General features: G+C 36.1%; 1 protein-coding gene across 1 annotated transcript; it reads left to right on the top strand.

Moving 5' to 3' along the window:
- Window positions 1-17,912, top strand: LOC145693896 (uncharacterized). The gene is made up of 2 exons (XM_081770063.1): window positions 1-575; window positions 17,572-17,912. The coding sequence occupies exons 1-2, from the start codon at window positions 139-141 to the stop codon at window positions 17,663-17,665; spliced, it is 531 nt and encodes a 176-aa protein (XP_081626189.1). The 5' UTR covers window positions 1-138; the 3' UTR covers window positions 17,666-17,912.
- Window positions 17,913-18,399: the final 487 nt, after the last annotated feature.

Here is an 18,399-nt window from a genome sequence, read left to right as displayed (position 1 = left end):
ATGGCAACACTGCACCCATCAACAATATTTTCGTGGAAGAGATACATACCTTGCTTCGTTTTTGACTTCAATATTACTTAGGCTTACGAAAACGAAGAACTGACATTGTGTTTTGTGGTTGAAAAATTCTTCAAAAACATGGAAAGAAAGTTATTATCATCAACAACATCATTGTACTGGTTTTTTATCACCATGTCATGTTTCATTTTGATCTCCGTTGCCAATTCCGAGCCGGCCGAGGATTATTACGATCAACGACAAAATGGCACCGAGAATTATAACCTGAATTTCGAAGGGGTCAATTTAATACTTGCACCACCAGAGGTGCTGATGCTCATGGGAGCTGAACTTCTCTCGGAATATGAAAATGAAAACGAAAACAATAACAATGAAGCATCGATTCAAAATGAGAATGAATTACTTTTAAGTGAATTGTTGGGGACAAAACCAGAAGTTTCGGATAGTTCGTCGTCATCAACATCATCATCAACATTCCCTCTCTTTACAACAGGCTGTGGCAGTGGATGGAAACGAGACCAACTGGGAAGGTGTCGACAAATTTTGAGTAGAATGAGGTAAGTATTTATTATTATTATTATTATTATTATTATTATTATTATTATTATTATTATTATTATTATTATTATTATTATTATTATTATTATTATTATTATGTTAATATGGTTAACATTAGGTTAGCGTTGAATTTCCCGCATTTTTCGTAATATCTTAAATGCTTCAAAGATAAAGTGGGTGAGCTAATAGAGTACGAAGACCTTTGCTTTTTTTCAGGGGGGATGAAACTGAAACTGGTGGCAGCAAAGGCGCCGATTTCTCTGTAAATTTGGGGGACCCCATCCAGATGCAGAAGATATATATGAGAATTTTAAGACAAATTGCATTCAAATTATGCCAAATATTGTGCATTCATAAATACAATGCGCGGGGGGGCATATGAACTTTGGGGGGCCCGGGCCCCCAGGATCGGCGCATTGGATTGGGTGGTAGTAGATTAAAATAACTAACATTCATCATGGGTAATTACGAGGGCCTATGTTTAGCAGAAGGGGTCCAGCTCTTTTCTCTAAAAAAAAAAAAAAAAAAAAAAAAAACAATTTTGGTAATTTCTGTTCACATTCGGTTAGTTTAGGATAGGTTAGGTTAGTTTATGTTATATTAGTGTAGGGGTCCCGCATAATTTTCCAAAAAAAGAATTTCGCTTATTTCTACTAATATTAGGTTAGTTTAAGTTAGTTCAGGTTAGCTTAGGTTAGTTTATGTTAGGTTAGGTTAGCTTTGGTTACATTATGTTACGTCTAAATACTTCTTGCATCATTCACTTCTCCTGTAAATTTTGTGTTTTTTACGTGTTTCTGGATCCCTTGTACTAAACATACTCCATTACGAGTTTTATGGGATGTCACAAGTACTTCTTCTTCTTCTTCTTCTTCTTCTTCTTCTTCTTCTTCTTATTATTATTATTATTATTATTATTATTATTATTATTATTATTATTATTATTATTATTATTATTATTATTATTATTATTATTTGTTATATTGGACATTTAAAGGTCAAAATTAAGAGTCCATTTAGTGTTATTATCAAATAATATTTTAAAACAATTTTGTTCAATGATTTTCAGTCATTTTTCCGACAAGAATGAAATGAAATTGTTCAGTTTTACATCACAGGTTTATGCCGGCTAGGCTAAAAGAAACGGTGATGATGAGAAATGAATGAAATGTTGGAATGAAGAAACTGGGAAGAAACGGGAGAACCCCGAGAAAACCCATGCACATGGTGTTTGTTCACCACAAAGCTCATTTGACGTGAGTTGGGATGGAACCAAGAACCCCATACATCAGAAGTGAACGATTTGCCACTCTTTCCCGGCAAGAATGTAATCCCGTCAGAATAGAACTTCCGCAGTTTTCTGGTTAAAAAAAAAAAAAAAAATGAGACACGTATATTTAACAAACATCTTTTGAAACTAACATAATATTATTCAGGGAGTTTTGTAGAGACCGAAACAAATGATACACTGACGGTGTCAGCTCCGCGCTATATGGTGGTTACATTAATACGTTAACTGGTACGTGACTCAGGAGTGGGTCACCATAGTTTTGTTCGGGAAGTAGGGTGAACCATCAGCAGGTCACTCGAATTTCACATTTATATCCATGTACACTCATGTCCAAAATGATTCTCGCATATCTATAACTGTCTTCTTGTAAGAATATAATTTGATAATGATTTTGCAGGGTATTTTTAGCATTGAAGCTATGTGTGTAATCAGGAAGTGTATATTTGTGGCAAATTTCATAGGAAAAGAATTATAAAAACGAAAATTAGAATAAATAAAACAAACTGTTGCTAAATGGAGAAGAAAGTTTTATTTTCGTTTTATTGTTCTTATTTACTGCTCTTTTGACATGAAATTTGCCACATACATGCCTTTGCCAATTATACACATACTAACATTATAAGAAATGCCGGGAAAATTCGTTATCAAATTATATTCCTACAACTATATATTTATAGGCATAAGACAATAATTTTGGACATGAGTGTACCGCAGGTGTGCGTTTTTTGGCAGTTTTATATGACAATTTAATATCCACTGGCCTGTAAATCAGTCTTCTCAAAACGGTTTCCGAATTAAACATGTATTTCTTTATTAATCGTAACATAAAGAAACATTCGCGTTCTTGAGTCAAATCATGTAGTACTCAAACGTCGAATTTATATTTGTAGTCGACTTTCTCCAAATATTTTAATACTGTTTGATTAGGGATGTTAGGTCATTGATAATATCATGATTGCTTACATACCGGTCTTGCTATTATTGTCAGAATTTTGTTCCACTTTTTCTGTGATTGGCCGTTCACTGCAAGGAGCATCTTAGAAATTTCCAGAACAAAAGTGACTAAAGCATATTTTGACAGTTTACTTTCATAACATATCTTGTCCATAAACAGTACGAATTAGTTTACCGTCCTACGCATCATTTGCAGCTTTATTGAAATAAAATTGTAAAATGTAGGATAGTTGTGAAGAAAGTTCACTCACCGTCACGGCGCAATACTTTACGTCTGATTATAAGAATTCCACCACTTTTTGTGTACAGCTCACAGATGACGAGAAGAACCCTAGCAGAAGTAGTGTGACGTAGGTATGGTCTCGCCCACTTTTCGCACGGGGGTTTCAAATGATATCACGGAATAGCACACAGATAACTACCCGGAGTAGCAGACGACATCTAAGTATAGATCACACCTCAAAAACCGAAAATGGACTTGACTGTGTCGTTGACCTTTCCCCGCTTCCCCTGTTTTAGGGTTCTTCTCGTCATCTGTGAGCTGTACATCTAGCAGCTTGAACTATCAGCTATCAAATGACGTTAAGTTTGGCCCGCTGCGGCTCATACGCCCTGACATTTAACCAGCGGGACAAATTTGTCTTCAACATTGGGGGCGGGGCGGGTAGGACCGTTCCTATATTTTATGAAAGCGATAGTCAAAATATTTATTAATCTGAAAAACAATTCTGTGGAGGATCAGGGGAGCAGATATTTCTTCAACATTGGATTCGGGCAGATTTGAGGCTTATTCTGGGGGGGGGGGGTCATCAATTTCATCTCATTTTCCTTTGTGGCAATCGGACACAAATCATCAGGTTTCTCCTCGAAAAACACATTTCAAATCGGATTATTGGGGGAACAGTCTCCTCCAGTTCCAAGATTGGAGGGGACATGTCCCTCTCATCCCCCCCGGGATTTGAGCCAGTGCATTTAACACTAGCGTGTTATCATGCGCAAAATGCTAAATACTTTTAGACGACCTGATATTACTTTGGGAAACCGATATTTAGGCGGCTCATGAGGGAATTAACACCGGTTACAGTTTTTCCCACTTGGTACTAAAAGAAAAATACTTTCTAGAAGTGGTAATTGTTCTAAATTTACAACAACTAATATATTAGATAACTTTTATTTTCTAAGTTTCCAGCAACAAACTTTTAATTTTCATTAGTGTGACTTCCGTCTCCTAATGGTCCTCAACACCTTAATGCATAACGTCGACTTACGTCCGGCCGTTGCTCTACACGATAACTCTTGAACAAAAGCGAATTTTTGAATTTTGTTTTCTGCAATAAATAGTTTGAGCGGTTGTCTCGGCCGAATTCATTAATGAAACTTAATCCGTTAACTTAATGGATAACGGTGATTTAACGTCCGTCCGTTACTCTACACGATAACTCTTGAACAAAAGCGAATTTTTGAATTTTGTTTTCTGCAATAAATAGTTTGAGCGGTTGTCTCGGCCGAATTCATTAATGAAACTTAATGGATAACGGTGATTTAACGTCCGTCCGTTACTCTACACGATAACTCTTGAACAAAAGCGAATTTTTGAATTTTGTTTTCTGCAATAAATAGTTTGAGCGGTTGTCTCGCCCGAATTCATTAATGAAACTTAATCCGTTAACTTAATGGATAACGGTGATTTAACGTCCGTCCGTTACTCTACACGATAACTCTTGAACAAAAGCGAATTTTTGAATTTTGTTTTCTGCAATAAATAGTTTGAGCGGTTGTCTCGGCCGAATTCATTAATGAAACTTAATCCGTTAACTTAATGGATAACGGTGATTTAACGTCCGTCCGTTACTCTACACGATAACTCTTGAACAAAAGCGAATTTTTGAATTTTGTTTTCTGCAATAAATAGTTTGAGCGGTTGTCTCGGCCGAATTCATTAATGAAACTTAATGGATAACGGTGATTTAACGTCCGTCCGTTACTCTACACGATAACTCTTGAACAAAAGCGAATTTTTGAATTTTGTTTTCTGCAATAAATAGTTTGAGCGGTTGTCTCGCCCGAATTCATTAATGAAACTTAATCCGTTAACTTAATGGATAACGGTGATTTAACGTCCGTCCGTTACTCTACACGATAACTCTTGAACAAAAGCGAATTTTTGAATTTTGTTTTCTGCAATAAATAGTTTGAGCGGTTGTCTCGGCCGAATTCATTAATGAAACTTAATCCGTTAACTTAATGGATAACGGTGATTTAACGTCCGTCCGTTACTCTACACGATAACTCTTGAACAAAAGGGAATTTTTGAATTTTGTTTTCTGCAATAAATAGTTTGAGCGGTTGTCTCGGCCGAATTCGTTAATGGACTCAATCTGTTAACAACTTAATAGGTAATGGTGACTTACTCTACACGTTAATTCTTGAACAAAAGTGAATTTTTGAATTCTGTTTTTTTTTTTTTTTTTATGTATCAATAGCAAGAACAATTACGTTGGAGAGTTCATTAATGAAGTCAATCTGTCAACATCTTAACAGATAATGCTCATTGTAACTGTTGCTTTCCATATCTTATTTTCTACTAATCAAAAGTAATAGAAGTTACACATTTTGCCGTTACATTGTGGCGAAGATTCTCCTGCGGTCGACATCTACCGCATGAAATTGAAATTTCTAGCACGTGATCCTTTTTTTCTGTCTACCAAAGGTTATTAATCATTATTTTTGTACTATAATTAATTCGTGGTACTAAAAATTGATGAGGGGGCGCGGTGGCTCAGTGGTAGAGCGTTCACCTCCGGTGGTTGAAGTCACTGGTTCGATCCCAGCTCTCGCCGTGTGGACTTTGTGGCGGACAAATACCGTGGTCGTGGGTTTTCTCAGGGTTCTCCCGTTTCCTCCCACTTTCTTCATTCCACCATTTCACTCATCTCTCATCATCACCGTCTCCTTTAGCCTAACCGGCATAAGCATGGGACGTAAAACTAAAGATTTCATTTCATTTTTGAATGATGGTCGATGATGAAGAAACGTCGAATAAATCCAAATATTTATAGTATCCTTGAGAAATATCGTCGATATGAAATCATACTTACCTAAACACATGCCCCTAACCAGAGGGCGGCTAGGGAGGGGTCCTGACCCCTAAACTTTTCGTTGCCATCTAGACTTCAATAGAAAATGCTATTATTATCATAAAATCATAATTTAGATATTTATAAGAGCATTTCTAATGACTTGCACTCCTAACACATCCATGCCCTCCAACCCTCTGTGGCTGGTTTTAGGCCTGTGTAAACCCGCTGTTTTTATTTGGAAATTTAAGATTTTCTCCTTTAGTCTCGTAGTGTAAATTTTTTGAACAAAGCATTTTTCTGCCCTAGCAAAAAAAAAAAAAAAAAAAAAAAAAAAAACGCTTTTTTTTGCTGCGGACTGTACAATGCCCTTAGTATCGTAAAAAAAAAAAAGAAGAACAAAAGCTTGATTTTGGATTTTGACTGGCGCATTTTGTGTGTGTGTGTGTGTGTGTATGTATGTGTGTGTGTGTGTGTAGAGTTAGGAAGCTTCTACTCTGCACTCTGACGTTTTGTGAACGGACCATGTTGAAAAATCCATGTGGCATCCCCAGTAATGATATTCAAGAGGAAGTTAGGGTCCGTATTGGCAATAGCAATCAGTTCTTTGCAGTAAACAACCCTGTCCCTTTGTTGGTCATTTTTTAAGGAATTAGGGACAGAAGGAAACAGACCTTCCCTTCGTTGAGATCGTGGGTTAATATTTGCAGTTTCTTTGTTCACGAGCAACTTCTCAGCAAGGATGTGCAGTGTCGCATTTTGGTCTTCCGTGACCAGTGTCCGAACTTTTTCCACCAATTCCTGTGTTCCTTGCTGGACCTGGATGTTCTCGTCTTCAATTGACTCTTGTCCCTCGCCAGTAGCGGATCGAGGGGGGGGGTTAAACCATAGTTTGTCGCTTTATCCAGTGTAAAGCACGATTGAAGCGCATTTTATCCAGTGTATATCTGAGCGTTCAAGGGGCTATAGCCCCTATAGCCCCCTCCCGCGCGTGGATCCGCGCCTTTCCCTCGCTGAAATGCTTGTACCCTGGAAATACACGCGCATGGGATAAACAAGTAATCCCATATACTTGTTGCAATATTGGATAAGTTTCTGTAGCAGTCTTACCCGGACTAATACAAAACTTGTTCTTTGTGCCATGTTGAGTTCACGGCGCAGCTTAGCAACACCTGTCTATACTTCCTTACCATGCTCACACGTAGACCTAACTGTCAGTCAAAATCAATGCACTCGGTAATAGATTGTTTAGGGAATGTTTGAGTTTTTATAACTTGTTAGGCTCTTTTCTTATTCTTAGACGAAAGCCATTGCATTTTGGAAATTATCAGAAGGTTAGACCAAGGACGTGATATGAATATACAATATTTGGCATAATTTGAATGCAATTTCTCTTAAAATTCTCATATATACCTTCTGCATCTGAATGTCTCCCCCCCCCCCAATTTATAGAGAAATCGGTGCCTTTGGCTTAGACTTTTTCTTTGCAAATAATAAAATAGATTGATTATAATACATATTTTGACCCTTTTAAAAAAGTAGAGCAAAGAAACGATTGTTTATCCCTTGCTTTTGGAAAATGAGGAAGACAAATGTATGTTTGGAAAATAAATTTAAAAAAATGTAGGGGGAAAATGGTTAATGCAAGGCAAATTATAGAAGGAAAATATCCGGGAAGGCCCAGGAGCTCGATCAATCTAAACTACTTTACTATCAACATATATTGATTTGTTAAGACAATACATTAAGGATATGTTGGTAAGTACAGTAGGACGTAGATAATCCGAACATCAAAAATCCGAACACAGTCCCTAGAAGCTTTTTACATTTTGTTTTAGCGTTAGCGATAAAAAAAAAAAAAAAAAAAAAAAAAAAAAAAAATAGGGTTGTCCGTCGGCGTTGTGTGAAGTCAGTGTTTTTACAAAAGCTTATTCATATGTACGTAATTGTTTGTCATATATATATTTTGATTTTTATTTTCCCTTACAAGTTAAGTTTTAAGTGTGAGTTACAAGAACAGTGTAATTTAGTGTACGAGCAGGTTCTTCAGAAACAAGTAGCTTTACATACGGTATTGTATTTACCAGTGGCGTATTTACGATTTTGTTTCGGGAGGGGCTTTGCTAACTTTCGGGGAGGGGCTTTGCCTGGAAATGTGAAAATTTTACAAGATATTTCATTTACTTTACTATACTAAGTAAGATTTCGGGGGGGGGCTTAAGCCCGGAAGCCACCCCCTAAATACGCCACTGGTAATTACTGTATGTACTGTATAACCACTGTATCCATAAAAGAGCATACCGTACAGTATATTTAAGCCTAAATGGCATTTTCTTAGTCATTTCCGAAAATCCGAATAATTTGAAAATCCGAATTACCTATGGCCCCAATTAGTTCGGATTTTCGACTTCCTACTGTATTTTAATAAACTATGAAGAAATCTCGAGTAAACTAATAAAAAAAACGTATTGAAAAAGATTATAGAATATTTACGTCCTTCCTCTGTTTATACAAATATAACAATTTTCCTTTCATTATGACCTCGACTATTATAAAAAGTACATATTCACAATTATAAAAAGTACATACTCAATGATGTCTTGTGAAATATTTTACAATATCTGCATTCCTTTCTCTGTTGAATCAAATGTTAACAGAACTTTCCTTCCACATAAATTTCTGTTTTTATTATTCCGTCAACTACTGTCTCTTCCAAATGACAGGTTAAAGGAGCAGTAGAAGATTGTTTTTGAAATAACTTGTTTGATACTGAAACTTATGATAGAAAAAGTGTCTACGCTGTTACACAACGGCACAACGCTTTCGGAAGCTTGAAATCTCCTTGACTAGTAGCAGAAATTCTGAGAATTTAGTAACTTTTCTAGAAATTTTAAATTCCTTGAGTCTTACAAGATATCTCGCTCACCTCGCCACCCATGTATTGCAAGTAATACAAATCTCCTCACAAGAAAGAGTAACCAAAAGCTTCCTGTAGTTTATTTTTAACGCTGAACCTTCTTTTTTCTCATTTCATTTTGTATCATCCTTCCTTATTTTTTTTTCATTTCTGGTCTTGAAGGGGCGGGGGGATCCGGGCCCCCCATTGGCTACGTACTTGGCACGATTTACCTACCAGAAAATCTCGTGACCTAGGAAGGGTCTTCCTCGCACCAGTGGTAATCGATTTACTATTGATCTTCTTGTACTTTACATATAAAAAAAATCACATATGATCTAAGACAAACAAAAAGAAAAAAAAATCGCTGCCTAAGGCAGTGATGGATCTAGAAGGTAAAAACGGGAGAGGGTAGGAGCCAGAACCTAGATTATATGTATATAGGGTGTTTTAAAACAACACAGACAACGTTTGTGAGGTGATTCCTGAGACCAAGATAACCCGAAAAGTATAGACCAATCTTGGTGCACAAATGCTTCCTTTCAAAGATATAGGCTCCCGAAAACATGGAAAAAATGGACTTTAAAGGTCCATAGCTCTAGAACTATGGGACCTACCGTAGTCGGATCAGGACTTCGCTTAGGAACTATTATGTAACATACTAGTTTCCATACGAACTAACATAGAGGAGGGTTACCAAAGAGCACGCACGCCCTAAGAGCGCGCAATGCCAATTACGCTGAAGTGGTACCACACAGAATTGTTATTGCTACGCTGTTTGATGCGTCTTTGTGTGAGAGTTGATACGAAGAAAAGGGAAGTTAGCGGTTCGCTGCAAACAGAAAATACAGCTAAAAATAACTTTTTTGAATTCTTGATGTAATATTTTAATACTCTTAGTTAAGAAATTATTCTGATATAGCAGCTAACTACAGTACCCTTGTTGCATGATAGGAAACATGAATGCAGATAGAATTGTTTACCATGGCTTTGTTTCGGGGGTCTTGTATGTGTAGCCACATGGATGAATTTTACTCGAGTTGACTGCTGTTTCCCAAAGAGTGCGCGTTAGTGACTTACCAAAGAACGCGCACGTACTCTTTGGGAGAATTTCTTTAATAGTGTGTGTGGGTAGCGACATTCATATTACAGACTGTGGTTATTCTCATCAGTTACTCTCGGAGTGTAATATGATGTTTGAACGGATTGTAGAATTATTTGTAATTGTTTGTCTTCGATTCAAGGACCAACTGTAAATCATAATTATATAAGAAGTATTTTAAATTTACAAAATTTCTTAAATTACAATGATGATGTGGTGTTCTGCCCGAAGGTAGGCCTTTGGTCCATGGTAGTTTGCCATTGCCTTTCATGGTATGATGATGTCGTCCTAAGAAGTGAGGAAATGATCAAAATAAAGATTCTGGAAGTGGTCTGGAGGGAGATGCTGAGTGAAATATGGCTTCGATTATGATTATAATGAAATCGCGAACTAAAGGTGTTGTTCAGGATTTTTTTCCAGTTGGTGGAATAATGTAATGAAACCACGAACTAACAAGTAAACCTTACGTTTGGGTGAATTGAGTTGCTGACTGAGACACATATGAGAAAGTAGTACTAAATGTGGTCAGTATTTCAGTGAAGTTGTAGGTGCGAAGCTCCAGGGGTTTAGGAGATACAGCTACTAGAACATCACATGGAAGTACAGAATAGTCTTCATACATTTGGAGGTAAAATCTCTGTAAGACCTCTTGTAACGACGAAAGGTGAATAACAAATATTAGGTCTATGGTAAGAGTTGCCTTGATGGCGGCCATGTTCAAATCCGCCATTTTGAATCAGACAAAAGTTTTAAACAAAACTCATAACAGTGACACCTTATTAATAGCAAATTTTACCATAATCCAACGGTATAATCATTTTTGCTTCATCATTAACCAGCACAAAATTAAATGGGAATAGAGTAATGCAATAGATGACTTGGGCTAGAAGTTAATCAGAAATACAATGGTGGCGTAACAAATGCTGGTTAATGATAAAGCAAAAATGGTTATACCGTTGGATTTATGGTAAAATTTGCTATTAATAAGGTGTCACTGTTATGAATTTTGTTTAAAACTTTTGTCTGATTCAAAATGGCGGATTTGAACATGGCCGCCATCAAGGCAACTCTTACCATAGACCTAATATTTATCCACCTGCTTTTATTTAATTATTATCACTAACACAAAATTTACAAGGTGGGGTAAAGGACTAATACATATGCTGCAACAATATTTAATTTCCCTGTAACTTTTTACCAATTGCGCGTAAATCAAAATTAACGTCACCATTGTTCTTCTGATTAAATTTGCGCCTTAAATCATGTATCACATGACCCTATTCCTATTTTAGAAACTTAACCTTAATTCAAAATGGCGGATTTCAAGGTGGCCGCCGTCAGGTATACCCTTACTATATGACTTCTCCCTAGTCCTAATATGTACCCACATATTTGTTATTCACCTTTTGTCGTTACAAGAGGTCTTACAGAGCTTTTACCTCCAACTGTATGAAGACTATTCTGTACTTCCATGTGATGTTCTGGTAGCTGTATCTCCTAAACCCCTGCACGCTTCGCACCTACAATTCCACAGAAATACTGACCACATTTAGTACTACTTTCTCATATGTGTCTCAGTCAGCAACTCGATTCACCCAAACGTAAGGTTTACTTGTAAGAATAAAAAATTCATCATTATTTTTACTGATAAAAATCAATTTGTGGGTGAAACTAAACGAAGATTTTCTTTAATGTTTTAAATTTCTGTACGTTCATTTTAAAACCAAATGAACGTGTAATCAAGAAATTGTTGGAAGCAAAAGCAAAATAGTTTAGAATCGCCTGTATACGAACAATTGGAAGCAAACCTTAGGGTAAATTAAAGTTTACGAAGGGGTTTAGGTTTCAAGTATGATAGGTGTTGAGTGCGCCCTCTTAGGGACCGCAAAACGCACTCTTTGGGACACTAGTCCTTAAGAGTACGCATTTGAGTTTTTTAACTTTTTAACGTATATCTCCATTTCTACATCTAGTAGTAAACTTTTCTATTTCTTACAATGTAGCCTAAACTTCAATTAAAATTTTGTACAATTTATATAATTTTTGCTTCATTACTTTCGGAGCTATTTGAAAATGAATATTAAGTGCGTGCTCTTTGGTAACCTTCCTCTGCTAGTTTCTAAGTCAAGTCTTGACCCGACTACGGTAGGTCCCATAGTTTTCGAGCTATGGATCTTTAAAGTTCATTTTTTCACTTTTTGGCAGCCTATAACTTCGAAAGGAAGCATTTGAAAATGCATTGAAATCTTTGAGTTTTACGTCCCACAGTTGTTTCAGTTAGGCTAAAGGAGACGGTGATGATGAGTAATGAACGAAATGGTGGAATGAAGAAAATGGAAGGAAACGGGAGAACCCAGAGAAAAGCCACGCACACGGTGTTTGTCCACTACAAAGTTCACTTGGCGGGGGCTGGGATCGAACCCGGGACCCCAAGCACCAGAGGTGAACGCTCTACCACTGAGCCACCGCGGCCCCAAGGAAGCATTTATGTACCATGGTTGGCCTATACTTTTCCTCTTATCTTGGTGTCAGGAATCACCTCCCAAACGTTGTCGGTGTTGTTTTGAAGCACCCTGTATAATGAGTTTATGCAAATCATATTAATTTAAAATCCATTCAGGCAGGAACTAGGAATGAAAAAAACGAGTCATTCCTTTCACTAGTTACAGTTAGTCGTGAAGTACGAATTAGCAATGAATAATATGTAGGCATTTACAGGTAGGTAGATAAACAGTTTAGTCACAAGACATTGCCCTTTATATGGCAAAATAAATAAATAATAACAATAATTAACATTTAAGTTAAAAATTGTTGCAGAAAACATGTGTTGAATATAAATATACAACTCGTCACTATTAACGTTATCCTAGAAGCGTTCAATAAAGAATAAAAGGTAACGCTTACTATAAACCTTCAAAAATATGTAGGGGAATGCGTTGTACCTGTGAACACCTTTAGAGTCTTCGAAATTTTGATGCTAATATTCAGCACTTTTCCCCCAATTTTTGTCGTACATATGAAGTGTCATCTTTTTGCTATCAGATAGGATGATTTTTAAACGTGTTACATAATTGCAATAGCTTTTATAAGATAAAATAAGAACAAATCCGTTTTGTTTACAGATACATTATGGTTGTGTACCTTTGAACAGACCCTCTTGTACGTTTGAACAGTGATAATTACAATGTTTCTGCGGCAATAATATAAAAAGAAACCACAAATATTAACAGTTATAAATTGCAATAAAATGTTTATCTATAAAAAGCTCCCCAGAATTAAAATTTTATCAATTAAATTAAAAATTGCAGAGAAGTTCTAACAAAAACTTGTGAACAATAAAGTTGAGCATATCCAACTCTTAACATTATGTTATATAATAAGCGAATATATAGAAACTAATTAAAATTATAATTAATAACTTTATATCCTAACCTAACCTATATAAAATACGGTATATCAATTGTTTTAACTACTTGCATTGTGTAGCTTTAAACAGTATTATTTATCGTTCAAAGGTACACGATGCATTAATGTTCATAGGTACAAGAGGGTCACTATCACGAAAAAAAGTTCTCCACTAGCTTAAATATTGAACAGAAGTTAAAACTAAAAATATTACTGTATTCACCAATGATTCTACCCCAAGTTTGTACAAATAAATATCACAAGTTTTGAAAACCGAAGAGCACAAAACTCAAAAGGTAACTACAAAAAATCTTCGTTTTGGGGGTGAAAAAATTAAAAGGAGCATTACTCGACACAACACTCAGTAAACAACAGCCAAACGCGTTTGTAGTGCTTTTTTTCATTTAATCTTTCAAATGAATTTTAATCACTGCACCTAGATAGCTCTGAATTCGAGAAAAGCAAAGGTGTTCAAAGGTACATTGTTTCAAAGGTACAACGCCTTCCCCTATAAATAATAACTTCAAGTTTTTTTGTCACTCAAAAAACTGTCGGGCCTAAGCCTCCCTGGCCACGGGCTAGATGCGCCACTGGCCAAAGGAACGCAAAACGCGTGGGAAAAACAGAAGAAGAACCTTCCTTCCTTTTCTTGATGTTTGGATTTTATTTAATTTTAATTTTGAGTTGTATATAGCAAGGGAAAGTAACATTAATTTTATTAATATAGAACGTTCTTTTTACATTTAAGTGAAATTGAGATACCATATTGTAATGATATTTATAAATATGTAGGCTATATGTTGATATGGACAACAGTCCGTATCGTATGATATTATTTTTCTTTATGGCCAGACCTGAACACTTAACTTGCTAAGTTTTATGGCCAGACATGTATAATCATGTTTTTCTAGACAGTTCTGATATATAGACTAATAGGTAAAGAACCCATTAATAGTGAATGTATTCTCAATTATAAAGAAGGAATTTTATGAAAAATAAAAAGGTAGATGCAAAACATATTTGGAAAAATCATAAGTTTAAATATATTTTATCTATTATTGAACATTTAATGAGTAAACTACGTTTTAATTAGGGTAAATGTGCCAGTCCTCGACCACCTACCTCATTTTCTTATCATCCTTAATCGTTTTTCACTCAATGGAACAACTTAGAAGGATGCAAGTAGCTCACATGTGTTCCTAAAACTATATTTTATCTATACTTTATCCAAAACTGAGATAAGTTACACCATTTATGTAATATTAGTCGGAGAAACACCAGTAACTGATTTCTTTTAGTGTTCGACCATTTTTCGTTAATGTTCGACCGCCTACTGTTTAGTCATCGACCACTACTCAGTTAATGTGCTTTTTAATTACAGTACGAAGGCTAAAGCATAACTTTACCAAACTAATAATAGCATCTGTAGATGTTACATCATTAATTTTTCAGGTATCACTTCGCAGTTTCGCACAATAGTCGCTGAGATTAAGTAATTTTGTGATGGTTTTGTCAAAGGGACCATCAAATTCATTTAAGGTTCAGTGGAATGCAGCACCAAACATGCTTCGTCTTCTCTGGGTTGAAGGGGTATAAACCCTATCTTCTAAATTCGTTTTTAATTACTAATTGTGTTGCTACCTTGTATATCACTCTTTTAATTAGTGGTGCAGAAATAACACGTGTAACATTTTATTCAGTTTCCATGTAGGACTCTCGAAAACGATTTGAACACTGATACGTCGCAGAATTGAAGAATATGTGTGCTGTTTGGTGGAAGGCAGTAGAGTACTGTAGCATGGCTGGAACAAAATTCGGTAACTTCCATTGCCAAGTGAGTCTTGTAGCCGTCGATTAGCAGAAGGACTGGTTTCTTAATAGAGGGATCATTCACCCATTTTAGAAAGCCGTTTGCTATCCATTCGTAGTGTTTCACTTCGCATCCAGCCGCTATCTGACCTGACCTGCCTATGAAAATCTCTGAAGAAACTCCACTGATGACGTCCTTTGAAAGATCTCTTACATACAGGTATATCATCATCGGGGATACAATTTCTCCTGCTGCGGGAAAAGTGCAAAGCAGTGTTAATGTTTCTTTCTCGTTGCCCTTCACCTCGTACATATTTTTCCACGCTTTGGACCCCAACGCCTTTCCTGATTTGTGACACAGTTGAAAGCTGGATTCATCAGCATTAAATATTCGCTCAGAATCATTTAGAATATCAGATTGTCTCGTTTGTTTCAAGTATTTCTCAAGGTTCTAAAACCACAAGCGAATGATTCCTTATCGCGCCTTGTTCAAAGTTTAGGAACACGATTAGTGGGTGTCTCCTCAAGTAAGTGTAGTAGCAGGTTTCACCAGCTTAATTGTCTTTGAACGGCGTTTTGCGTTTTCTGGATCGACAATTTTTAACACTTCAGATGATCGTATTTCTTCTGTAGAAAGCCCTCTTTCTGTGTTAGGTATGGTTCTGGATCTATTTTTGACTTTTTGGGACTTTGAGACCATGGTGACCATGATATTAGCGTTACCCGAAGAATTCCATAGATTACTTATGCCTTTTGTATGAAGCGTTTTTTTTTTTTTTTTTTTTTTTTTTGGTGACAAGCCTCCAGAGTTTTTTGTAGATCCTCATTTGAATAAGCTGGCAGTTTAAGCTTAGGCCTACTCACTCATTATCTCTGAAAGGAACAAAAATTCTTAAGGACATGCAGGGAAAACAGATGTATTCCAGACGTAAGCTGATAGTAGATATTCTGCTAACAATATTTTAATGCGTTCCACGACGAAACGAGAATAGTATAGTTCAGTTATAAACGAATTAGACCAAATATAATAAATTTATTATTCAAATTAAATGTCATACCCTAACAGTGCCGTTAATTTTCCATGAGAATGTTGGGAAACAACATGAATATTCAGTTACTTGAATTTGAATTTATTTTATAGCCTTTAGGCATCTACGGTTCCGACTGGGATAGGGTGGGGGAGAGGATGTTGGAAGTTAGACGGCCAGGGCCTCTTTTGGAGATACCATCCCAGCATTTGCCTGGTGTGACTGAGGAAAAACCCGAAAGAACTCAGTCAAGATAGTCGATCGCTGAGATCGAACCGATGGCCTTCCGAATGCTAAGCCAATACTTTACTATTTTTTTCAAAGTTTGTCTCAGTCGAGACATTAAGCCTGAATGCTCCTCGAGCCAATTGGAGGTAATCCAATCCTGACAGGGACACGAACACAGAAATATCGAGGACAATTAAAAATACCCTTGCTGTTGAGAGGGATTCGAACCCTCACTGGATTGCCTCCACCATTACCACTGAGCCACGGCCATTCGGTGAACATTCATGTATTAACGGTAAGACTCAGCAGATGATTATACAAATGTAAATTGATCACTGAATTAGTGTTTGAATCAAGAAATTCTGCGAGAAAATACAAACGCAAAGCATGGTCGGACACTGAGAAAGAAACAGCTAATCTTCGACCAGTACAAATGTATTACGAAAAGTAGTGGTCGAACACTAGTAAATATTTTCGTATTCCATTATAACTTCAGAATTTGTAACTAGGTGCCCATTTCATGTAGATGAATCGAAAGTTAGTCGTTATTGACATTTCCACAATTTTTCAGTGCTCGACCACCCTCTGTTCGAACACTAGTTAACAAAGAATATTTCATAAGTCATTGTCCGCCCACTACATTTTATTGATTTATTCTTCATACCTGACAGTTGTCACTAAAATTTAATTACTAAAATGTGCTTTACAGTTCCATGTAACAGAATAATATGTGCATTTCTTACCTGGTGAGATAAAACTATGGAAAAGCATGAAAAACGGGGCGCTGTCGTTCCCATTTGCAACAGATTAAAGTTGTCGAAAACTCAGTGCGTCTTCCGTAGGCATACATTTGATTGGCTATTACCGAATGCATGTGCAATATATTTTGACAGTATCTTTGTGATTGGTTCAGTATAAACTGCAATTCAATTACAACGGAAAAGCATGCTTTTTTATCGGAAAATAAGCCTAATGTATGGCTTTAAAGTGAAAAGTGGTCGGCAACTAGGGGGTGGTCGAAGACTGGCACAACCACCCTAGTTCCAGAAATTATAACAAACTTAGGGCAAAATAAATGTTATAATATTCATTCTGAAAGTTAATCTCAAGTTTATGCTTAGAATATTCTTACGAATTCAATGAATAGAATATGCAACGTATATTCTTACAAGTGGTATCTAAAAATATGTGTTTCTTTCTTTCAGAACAAACCCATTGATGCAGCTTTTGCGACCTTTCCTGAGAGCTAATGCGAGGTCAGCGCCATCTGCAAATCGTGAAAGTCGTCAGGAACCCTGAACAAATAAACAATTCGAAGTTTAGTGTGTTATTTGAGATACGCCAGTAAGATACGCTCAAAAAGACAAGTCTTTAATCTTAAGTGGAAATCGATGAAGTACGCTCATCTAAGATGTGTAGATTTCATTTAAAAAAAAACACTGAAATGAGTTCGAGAAACGTAGTCTCATGAAATAAATGTCTTCTAAGGCACTTCGTTTGTACCTTACCAATTCATTATTGTCAATAAATAAATAAATAAATACAAGTTTAAGTGTACAATATTTTCATTTAGCTTTCAGATTAAATTAGTTTTTTTTTTTTTTTTTTTTTTTCAGAAACCTCCATAACTTGGATTTCTATATTCTGGGCTTGAAATAATTTGAATATTTCTCGCTTACCTGAACTTAAATTTTATTTAGTAATACCCAAATTACTTGACAAACTTAGAATTTTAGGTATAGTGAAATGCAACGTGTACAGTCCTGTTAAAAAAAAGTGACCACCTATCCCAAGCCTTGCGATAATGAAAATGAATTTTTAAAAACGCATATCGTTACAATCTCTTTATTATTCAAATTTTCATCATTTATATATATGTATTTATCTATGAGTGATATCTTTATTATGTTAATGTTATCTTCGTCATCAGTGGCGTAGGCAAATTAATTAGAGCAAGTGAATGATAATGGAAGAATTGGTGGAATGAGAATGGGGGTGGAGACGGTAATATCCCGTGAAAACTCACGGAAATG

This window comes from Thermobia domestica, chromosome 9, assembly GCF_964235325.1.
Source record: "Thermobia domestica chromosome 9, izTheDome1.hap1.1, whole genome shotgun sequence".
NCBI lineage: Eukaryota > Metazoa > Arthropoda > Insecta > Zygentoma > Lepismatidae > Thermobia > Thermobia domestica.
The sequence above is the reverse complement of the archived record's forward strand: the minus strand, read 5'-3'. Positions and strand labels throughout refer to the sequence as shown.

Coding starts and splice junctions, on each gene's coding strand:
- LOC145693896 (XM_081770063.1), top strand. CDS start 139: ATGGAAAGAAAGTTATTATCATCAACAACATCATTGTACTGGTTTTTT. Junction 576..17,571: donor CAAATTTTGAGTAGAATGAG/GTAAGTATTTAT, acceptor TCTTTCTTTCAG/AACAAACCCATTGATGCAGC.